Source organism: Anastrepha obliqua, chromosome 1 (assembly GCF_027943255.1).
Source record: "Anastrepha obliqua isolate idAnaObli1 chromosome 1, idAnaObli1_1.0, whole genome shotgun sequence".
NCBI classification, from domain to species: domain Eukaryota; kingdom Metazoa; phylum Arthropoda; class Insecta; order Diptera; family Tephritidae; genus Anastrepha; species Anastrepha obliqua.
Window position 1 is genome coordinate 118547115 of NC_072892.1, and position 11204 is coordinate 118558318.

The 11204-nt window shown below is 38.8% G+C and overlaps 1 protein-coding gene across 1 annotated transcript in view; it reads left to right on the forward strand.

The window, feature by feature from the left end:
• LOC129236925 (cation-independent mannose-6-phosphate receptor) overlaps positions 1-5241 on the forward strand; it is a 190083-nt gene extending 184842 nt beyond the window's left edge. Inside the window, exon 14 of the mRNA XM_054871231.1 lies at positions 5072-5241. Within this exon, the coding sequence (XP_054727206.1) occupies positions 5072-5241 (170 nt within the window). The remainder of the gene's footprint in view (positions 1-5071) is intronic.
• Positions 5242-11204: the final 5963 nt, after the last annotated feature.

The following is an 11204-nucleotide window of genomic DNA, read 5'->3' on the forward strand; positions in this document are numbered from 1 at the left end:
GCATGGGTATTTAAACATCCCCTGAAGATCTCGGTTTTAGTAAAAGTTGTAAGCTTGTAATTTGGCAACACAGCTTCTATGGCTTTAATGGGTTAAAACAATTTATCTGGGTTAAAACAAACCATCTGGAGGATGGTGGTCAGGACGATTCTTCTGCATATGGTTCAAGCAGCTCACAACGTCCGGGACTAGTCCACGTATCCTCTGGATAGCTTCCGAACACCCGTTCGGGAGTGAGCTAACGTGAGAAGGCGAAGCATTCCAGCATAGCTGGTTGTGCGCTGGGTTTGGGACCCGCCACTTAAAAATCCCCCCCAATGAAAACAGCAACAAAGCCTCGGATGAGAACTCCCAACACTGATGACGACCCCTGCAAACGAAATAAGGAATACGATTTGAGGGCATGCACCTGGAATGTCCAGACCCTTAATGGGGAAGGTGCCTCTGCCCGGCTGGTTGATTTCCTCGTGAGAGTAAAGGCTGACATCACTGCCATCCAAGAGATGCGATACGGGGCAAGGCAAGAAAACCATAGGACCTTGCGACGTCTACTATAGCTGCCATGTAAAGGAGCGCAAATTCGGTGTCGGATTTGTTGTGGGAGAGAGACTTCGTCGCCAAGTATTGTCGTTCACTCCGGTGGACGAGCGTCTCGCAATAATCCGCATCAAAACGCGATTTTTTAACATCTCGCTAACTTACGCCCACGCCCCGACTGAAAAGAAAAACGATGCGACCAAAGATTCCTTCTATGAGCGCTTGGAACGTTCCTATGAGCGCTGCCCCCGCCACGACATAAAAATCGTTCTTGGCGACTTCAACGCCAGGGTGGGCGAGGAGGGAATTTTTGGTCCCACAGTCGGAAAATTCACCCTGTACAACGAAACATCTGGTAACGTACAGAGGCTGATCGACTTCGCCGCGGCCCGAAATATGGTACGCTTGTAGTGTATTAGATGTACGTACGTTCCGAGGACCCAACATCATATATATGATAGATATGAAATTATAATCCTTTTTAATGAAGTTACTTTTATTTAATCATGTAAATACTAAAGAAATAAACTTAAATTTTCATGGTTTTTACACAAGCCTTTAAACGATTAGGCCATTCTGCTCTTGCAGCACGCACGGTTTCCATGGATATTGACGTCGCTGCTCAAACCAAAGATTGTATTAGACGCAAAATCTCTGTGAGGTCTTCGACAGACCCTGTTCTCCAATTCTGACCACAAACTATAGTCCAATGCATTCAGATCTGGACTTCCAGACGGCAAATCTTCTGTGGCTATGAACCCAGGAATATTGTTCTTTAGCCACTGCTGGGTGGTTTTGCTTTATGGACTGGAGCGGTCTCCATCAAAGAGAGTACGACTCAACTGCTTCACCACGTCTTCTAAGATACACTGGTTTACTTTTGCCCGGTGTTAACCCCTTTTTCGCAGAAATGAAGAGATGTAATGCCTTTATAAGACACTTCACACAAAACCATTACGGAGTTTGGATGTTGGTCACCCTGAACCCTTGGAAGAACATTTTGTGCGACTTCAGAAGTTTTAGCATAGATTTTGTCATTTTGCTTATTAAAAACTTCGTTAACAGTGAAAATTTTCTCATCTGTAAATAAATAATATTATATTTTCATGGCCGTTGACCGCGTGCCATCGAAGAAGCTGCTTGCATACGTCGAGTCGACGGAAGTCTTCAATGTGAATATCATCTCTAATAAGTCTTGAATTTTCTGCGGGGATTGCTGCGAACTCTTTCTCAAACGGCTGTACTGGGTGCAACTACGCGAGGACGACCACTTCTTTTTCTGATCCTGCAGTAAACAAAAAGGCAAATAAAAGGCGAAATATTAAGAATTTTCAGCAATTCGTAAATCTCATTTGCACTTTTACCACACTTTTGTAATGCAATCACTGCAATTCGATTTTCTTAGCTCCTCTCTAAATGATAATATTCTAAAGGGTGGTTAAGTTTGAAGGGCCGGTATTGATTTTGAATAAAATACAATTTTTGTAGGAAATTATTGCAACTTCTCTTTATTATGATAATATTGGTATGGCTCAATTACGTATGGAACAAAATATCGGCCAAATGGTGGCCCCGGCTTCGGTGGCCACCTCCATCCGATGGTCCAAATTTTCCGTGACGCTGAGACATAATTGAGGTTGTATGCCATTAATGTGCCGAATTATCTCATCCTTTAGCTCTTGAATTGTTGCTGGCTTATCGACGTACACCTTTCCTTTCAAATAACTCCAAAGAAAGAAGTCCAACGGTGTCAAATCACGGCCAATTGACATCGCCGCGACGTGAGATTATTCGGCCATCAAATTTTTCGCGCAAAGAGTCACTGTTTCGTTAGTAACTGCCTGACCAGCCTCATTTTGGAAAAAATACGGCCCAATGATGCCGCCGGCCCATACACCACACCAAACAGACACTCTTTGTGGGTGCATTGGTTTTTCGGCAATCACTCTTGGATTACCATTCGCCCAAATGCGGCAATTCTGCTTATTGACGAATCCACTGAGGTGAAAATGTGCCTCATCACTGAAAATGAAGTGTGCGGTTTGATTTGAACGCCCGTTCTCATAATAAGCCTGAATAACTTTAACGCGTTGCTCGATTATATATCTTTCCATGGTTCAAATTGAGTTAGTTTGAAATTGAAAAATGTCAAATGAGATGCAGAAAAAATTTGACGTTTAGGTGTGGTTCACATTCAACATCGGCCCTTGAAATTTAACCTTTTATATATTTCTGATATAAAAAAGCTTGCCGTTCAAAAGCAAAAAAGGGCAGCAAAAAACAAAATCTGTGGAACGGAGAGGCCAAAAATTATCGAAACTGTTATGCGTTACTCTAATACAGTTATTATTACGATGCCCTGCCCGAAAATGTGCCCTGCTACGCTTGATTTCTCAATTTTTCGTTGGCATTGAGTCAGAAAATTTCAACACATTTTCATTGTTCTGCTTTTGAGCCTGCAACTAGAAGTTGTTTTTAGTTTTTGTTTTCACATACTTTCGAAACAATTTACGCTTTGTAATTATTATGAGTGTGCGTTTTGATTGTGTTTAGTTGTTGTTGTTGTTGTTTAGCAGCACTTTTTTCGCTTTTACTTTGATGATTTTGACTCCTCTGGGTTTGTGTTTAATTTCCGTTCTTTTGCTATTTTGCGCCTATGCAGCCCCCCTTCACCTTTGTTGTTTAACCCTTTGAGCTGTGGCAACTGCAAGTGAAGGTTTCCGTTTTTGATTGACACATTAAAGTAAAAAGTTTTGCTTTCATTTATCCCCATTCAGACAAGCAATTATTTGAATTTCAGGTATGGGATTCGTTTGTACGATTTGATTTGACTTTTCTTGTATTAACATTTCAAATATTATATAGATAACTGTAAATGGCATGGCAGATAGTAGCACTCATACTCAAAATAACTCAGCAATCACAAAATCCATAGTTCTGGTACTTTTTTTAGCTGGTTAAGGAAGATGTGTGTGTTTTGATGAGGGGTGGTCAAAAAGTTTGCTGAATGAAGGGAAAGGGTGTGAAATTTACTTTTTGATATTCTCCTTTGAGCTAAATTATTATTATTATTCTTATTCTGAAATGGTTTAGTATTGCGACCAGAAATATCTTTTTCAATAAACTTTAGTATTTATATAAGCGTACTATAACCGCTACAGTTATTGATATTAATTTAATTAAATATATCTATATACATATATTACGTTATCTTTTAACTGTATTTTAAGACTACGTATTAGTAAAAATATTTATTTAAAAAGAAGCTAAAGTGTATCTTCTGAGCTCCTGTCAAAAAAAAAAAACAAAACGTTTTGCGATTAAAAAAACAAACAGATTTCGTTAAGGCATCTTTCTGGTCTAGAATTTCGAAAAAGTTGATTTCTTTTTTTATGTTATGATAGTTTATACTTCAAAATTGTTATGTTGTCATTGAAAAACCAAATTTTTTTTTGTAAATAAAGAATTAATCTAATGAGTAAAAATGATTTTCCATTAACACCGATTGTTTTTCTTAAATTTTCAACGCCTTCAATTTTCACGTCTCTAGACCAGAGAGAGAATGAGAGAGAGAGAGAGAGAGAGAGAGAGAGAGAGAGAGAGAGAGAGAGAGAATGAAATAATATATATCTAAATAAATTCACAACATTTGCAGAGAATACAAATAGACAAAATTTACAAAAGACGGAGAAGGATCGACCGGTGTAGGTAAACGCCGGACACAAACCGTGGCAACAACGCACACTACTCCGAGCGGTTATCATCCGCACAAAAGCAGCGATTTCAGAACCGCAACAACGACACAAATTACTGCAAGGCAATAGTAATAAATCTGACGCCGGAATGGATAGCACTTTATATACGCACAAGCACTATCCAGGAAACGGAAATAAGAGCCATAAAAGTAGGCACACAAAAAAAAAAAAAACGCCAAAAAAATTGGGACCAGAAAAACGCCAGTAGGCACCAAGGAAATATAACGCCAAAAAGTAGGTACCAAAAATATATTTCCTACAAGTTGCACCAACAAACAAGCGCCAAAACGTAGGCACTCAGGAAAAATAGCCCAAAGTGTATCTAAGATATATATAAGGTATAGCTCTCTCTCTCTTTTCCTCTACGTTATATCTTTTTTCTCTCTCGCGGAACGAAAATGCCCAAAACGTTGCATGGCCTTGAAATTTTACTCTACATTCTCGCTCGTCCGTCGACGCCTAAGAACTTTCACTTCAAAAATAAAAAAAAATAGATTTTTCAAAATTCTATAATAACTGTGAATAACCCCTTAAGTTAAATTCAGTTTAAGATCTCTCATATAAGTTATTTATAGTAAATACGAAAAAAATATATAAAATCTAATCTAGGGTGAACCTAGAATCCCTCCATTCGGCGAATGCCTTTTCTTCCGCTCGTATTTAAAATATCATATTTTAAAATATTTTTCTATATATTGATGTCTTAGATACTATATACATACATATGTACATACACAGTATTTAATTTCTTATCAAATACGTTTTTATTGCCTTTTCAGGTACAACAAATGTACAGTTGCGCATGATTTGCAGCAACGAGCTAAAGCGTGTTATCAACTACAACAATGTGAGTAGATATTTAATGCTTAAAAATACTATATATCTCTGGTACAGTATATTTCTCTCTATTATTGACTATTTTAAATATCAAATCTTGTATGCCTTTTGAACTTCGATTATATTGAATGACACGAAAATTAGTTGATTAGTTTTACGAAAATTAGTTATAACTAATTTCTATGTTCGAACGATTCTTCCACATACAGGGTTGGCCATATTAAACTGACCCATGTGATTATTAAAAAAATATGGAAAAAGAAACATTTTTTTGTGTTTCATTGTGAAAAACATTTAATTTAGTTCAAGGAGATTCGTTTACATCACTTTTTGAATATGATATCGCGCAAGTGGTCGCCCATGTGATTATTAAAAAAATATGGAAAAAGAAACATTTTTTTGTGTTTCATTGGGAAAACATTTAATTTAGTTCAAGGAGATTCGTTTACATCACTTTTTGAATATGATATCGCGCAAGTGGTCGTCCTTAGCTCGTATAGCGTAATGTGTCTTTGGCTTGTTGACGTAAACCTTAGATTTCAAATTACAGTAAAAAGTTATAGGGTTACTCAATGGGTCAGTTTAATATGGCCAACCCTGTACACACAGGTTTTTTTTATTTTAATTTTTTATTTTTTATGTTTTTTTTTGAATATCCAGGTGGATTTCGCACCAGTATTATATTAACATTTGTGTCATACATTTTAACATTGAGTTTTATAAATTGAGCTTCATGATTTCTCGTGCAGTATGCGCATATCTTATCTCCTTCCTTGCAACTCATCTGGCAAAAATATTCCCATTGGTAATTTAAAGTTTGTTTCTCGGTAAGAAAGGTGACTACTAAAACTAAAGAATAATGAAATTAAATAATTAAGTTACAAATTTGCGTTTAACTAAACTAAAAAATACAGTTCAATGACACAGAAAAGTCTTTTAAAGCCTTTAAAACCGAGAAATCTAGCAATTGGATATCTCATTAAAATCACGAAGTGTATATTCAAAAGGAGCATTACGAGCATAACTTGCTAAGAATTCTCGGAGGTGTAACGAAAGTAATACTTTAAGGCAGTAATGGGCGATCAGTGCCATGCCTAATAACATGGAGCACAGACGAGAGAGAAAGTATCGATCTTCTGGTTGGTTCGTTGCTTAAAGAGGCGATTCATCCAGAATCCAACTAGCGCTTCCGCACTATTTTGTTACCTGACTATATATACGGCCTGATTATATCCAGTTTGTGCGATTTAAGAACCTTATTGACGTCTAAGCCTGACAACAATTGTTCGAGACTCTCGAACAGTGGTTTGCCAAGGGTTGACATTCTTACCTTCCATAAGGCAGGGCATTAATAGCGGAAATGGAAAAACGTTTCCTTTTTCTCTGGTTGTTTACAATTGTGACAGTGAGTGCCCGTTTGACCCATTTTGGTTGCGTGTTTCCCGATAGACCAGAAGTCAGTTATCACCGCCGTGAGTCTGAGTCCGTTCGTCTTAAATTTGTCAGTATTGTCGTTTGTTTGTGCTTGAAGGTGAGCCAAACATTCTGCTAACTTTGCATGTTGTGTGGTCTCTCCATTTGCATTTCGCAATTTGTAGATATTTCAAGGAAATTACATTGTTGATTGCACCCATTGGTGTGAATTCCGATTTTGTAAGAATGTCATTCATGGCAAATCCCCCTCTCGCCAGTTCGTCCGCTTTTTCGTTTTCTTCAATGTTCCGATGTCTCGGCACCCAGATTAAGGTAAGTATAAACCATAAAATATTCAAGGTGGTAAAGCTATTTCTGATGTAACCAGTCCTCCCCGAGATGAACTGTGTTTGTCGTAATAATAGACTGGCATGACCATAAGTTATTTCCCCCAGCGCCTCTCTTCATTAAACCTAAACGCATTCATGGTATCCATCTTGTTGATATGGAGATCCATCGGAGTAACATGTGTCAGTATATTAAGAGCCTCCCTAGGACATGGGCTATACGCATCAAACGCAATTGCTCAGGCTGATCTTTGTAAATATTTTACTAGGTAGTTTGATATTATTATATAATATATATCTTCCAAGGGCTTTCCACCAAACTACCGATCCGTATAATAAAATTGGCCGTATAACCGCCTTAGGTTGAAGACCTCATTTTCTTCTTCGTTCAGTCATACAAAGGTGTTTCTGCTTTCCTTACCTGTTCTTCTATGTTCAGTTTCCAGCTGAGTTCGGAGTCCAAGATTTCTTCAAGTACTTTGCGCTGGATGAAATTGGAAGAGTTTGTCCATTAATTAGTGGTAGGGTAAAATTGGATTCCTTGTATTTAGTGGTAAAATGTATGAGTTCTGAGCTCATCTAGCGCCCTTTGAATGATACCACTGATCGTGTTAGGACACAGTTCTGATGCCATTACCTCCACAGCATTAGCATACGCCACCACTTTGACCCCACCTCTGTCAAGTTTAATCAAGATTTTGCTTATCAGATATAACCATAAAACTCTTGGTTTTGTTGGTATATTAGCTTTGATTATCCTGATTTCTAGCATAGAGATGAACCAATTACTAATGCAGTCTTCCAAAATATTCTCAATACTTTTCTGCATTCGCTTGACCTAATTTTTAAAGCATTTTCCACTTATGAGTGGAGATCTCCAAATAAGAGCTGTTTAAAAGTTTCAACAGCTTCATGAGGTATTAAAAAACGTTGACCTCACATTTTATTTTTGTATTCTTTTACATTTAAATATAAGGTCTGTACGGCAGATGACCTATGATTTCGGTCTTTTGAGTGCTCAAAAACTCTCTTGTGTGAGCCGATACGTGAAAGCTCGTATTGTATTGGTGAAAGATATTCCATCTTCGGCGGTTGGGTTTCCTTGAATCTCCAAAAAATTCTGATAAACAAATGGTTGTGCACCACTCCGAATTTACTGAAGTTCTAAATTTCTTCTAGTGGCGCTTGCCGTAGCCGAATGGGTTGTTGCGTGACTAGCATTTGGAAGTGTACAGGTTCGAATAGCCGTGCATGAAACATCAAATGATTTAAAAAGTTTTTTCTAAGAGCGGTCGCTCCTCGTCAGGTAACGGCAAACCTTCGAGTGGATTTCTGCCATGAAAAAGATCCTCATAAAAAATAGCTGACTTCGGAGGCGGCATAGAAATGTAGGCAGATACATTTGGGGAATAAAATTAAGATGTACAACAAATAGAAGGAGTAGCTCGTCCAAACATCCAACAAAGGAAACGCAACAATTTCGTTAGGATTCACTTTTTTAAACCTTTAGTTGGACGTTTACAATTTCTTCTGTTAAGTGGGGAAAATGATATTCTTCAAGATGCTGCCACCAGTGTTGATACACCTCTATGCCTGTTTTATTGCTTTTTTCATCATTTTTCGTAAGATTTCCGGAGATAACTTTTTGATTCCTGACTATTTGGTGATTCCTCTCGCATATTCTCATTGTCACGTCACGTTTGCGATTGTCTGAGTATTTGTTGGCATAAACCCGACACTTTAAGTATCCCTAAAGACGGAAATCTAGGATGGTTCAATCGGATGCTCTTGCTGGGCATGTCAAATCGCCACAACGGAAGATTGCGCGATTCACAACATCCAATTTGGCCTATGCTGCGCGTGCAGTTGGACCGTCTTGTTGAAACCACTTGTTCGACAAGCCCCGTTCATCCAATTTCGGCAGTAAGAAGTCGTGTTTCATGGCCCTGTAGCATTTGCCAGTAACAGTCACCGTTTTGTCGATAACGACCTCTAAATATATGTACAACTCAATCACTCCTCCCGCGTGAACACCGCACCACACGCAGATTGTCAGTGTCCCAAAAACGAAGATTTTGCTTACTGACGTAATCGTTTAAGTGGTCGTCTCTTATAATGATTTTCACTACAAGGACGACTTGACAGTAATCCACACGCAACTCACGGGCAACAAATGCACAGTTTGCACTTTCTACGGAACATGAGTAAGTCTTCACTTAAAATTCGCAGTGGGGCCCGTCTTTTTGTTTTTCTTCTACTGGGGGTGGCAAAAAGCATCGAAAGCCGGTAAGTGTGAGACTTGTCTTTCGACTCAACCACTAAATATCCACCCCAGCCCAGTAAATACCCACCCCTGCCACGTTTTCTTTCCACGGAACAACTGTTAAGTATTACTTCAACTAGGCTACTAACCATTATTGTCTTCCCAACCCTAATACTCAATTCTTCCCTTTCGAACTCAAAACGAGGGCAGACAAAGAAAAGATGCTCTGCATCTGTAATTAAGCTGTCACAAAATTTGCAGTACAGGTCGTTTTAATGATTAAATCTATGCGGATAAGATTTAAAGTATCCATGTCTACTAAGTACTTGTGCCAGGTAGAAGTCTTTCTGTCCATGTTTTCAATTTATTCATTTGAAGATATTCCGAATCAGTCGATACATCCATCGTTAGTCCATAGAGTTTTTCCATTCCTCTTGCCACGTACGGATGCTTTGCTCTCGTTTGGTATTTCGGTTGATCAGCTGTACTGGATCCAATTGGAGTTTTTTTATCTCAGCGAATTCGAAAGCAGTCAGCGCAACTGGTAGCATAACCGCGTGCACTAATACAACATCCTTCGATACTGAAGACACATAACCCGTATACTGATTCGATGCCTTTCATGTAGGAGCTGTAGGAGCATATACCACACTGGTAAGTAGCTTCCTAGAAGCCTGCTTAGTACCTCTCGTATCCATCATAATCCGGGTTATTTTAGATAGGATTTGCGTCTCAACAATTTTCCTGCAACTGATAAGAACTGCTTCCGTTTTACGGTTTGAAAGGCACAAACGACTATTGCGCAGCTAATCTTTATTGATTTCGACCGCTTGATTGCAGATTGATTCAGCCTGGTTAAGGAGTTTAGCAAAAACTACTATTCCAATGTCAATCCATATGTCTGGCGATGCCCAATTGCGTGGCTCGTCGTCTGGTTGATGTTTCTACGTTCTCAGTGATATTAGGAATCGACATCGATATTCATGCCACTGATCGATTACTGGTATAAAAAAATCTACACAATTATTTCACATTCTTGCGGAGTATAGAGGTCCATTGCTTATATTTTTGTATCCTGCAGCTGTCTAGCTCAGAAGTATTAAAATTGATAGACGTTCGATGTCAGTTGCAAAAATTATAATATCTTCCGATAGGGTGATTAATTTTGTGCCACCTTGTGGCACACCAGGTTATATCAAAATCGAAGCAATGCAGTTTTTAGGTAGGTTCATTTAACGTATTTGGCCCCATATGCATGTTTGTATTTATTTCGATTCCATGAGGCTAATAGAACCCGTTATGTACAACATGAAAACAATTGAAGTGAATTACGAGGGTGTCGTTCAAAAGCTACACCCACACAATTTTCTGAAGTAAGACAAATAGCTACACATACGAGTGCATATTTAATTCTAAATCTTTACAACGGCACTTTAGTTACATGCAACAAAACAGCAATAAGTAGCGACAAAAGTTGCACTTTGCGTTGGGGGCGCCAACGACGGAGGTCGTGCAAGTTTTCTAGTAGCGTCGAAAAGTTGGTGTTAGTTTTCGTGTTTTCGCGTTTTCGCATTGCTTGCGGCATTACTGTTTCATATCGCACTTCTGTTGCCCGCCGTTGCCACTGCTGCCGCGCTGGTTGTTGTATGCAACTAAGTTGTGTTAGCATTTTGTTTCGAATGCGCTGAAGATGTGCGATGGCACTTTTAAAGTTTCACTAGTTGTTATTATTGTTATGCATAGTTGCTGTTGTTATGCGGCATGTTCGTAAATTAGTACGCGTGTCTAGGTATGTTGCAATAATATGAGTGTGTGGTGCGTGGTGTGTTGGGTCGTACGCATAATCGTAAGTATGAATGTATGTGTGTACATATGTAGGTGTTTCTGGTCATGTTTTTGGCCATGTTTGGCATTCTGCTGTACTCCCCTTGTGTTCGCACGGATAAATTATGTGCCAAGTTGTTACATGGCGGCAGCAACGATGCGCCCCCCTTGGCGTGTGAGTGTTGGTTTTGTTTTCTGGTTTGGTTATTTATAGTACACTTTCAAAGT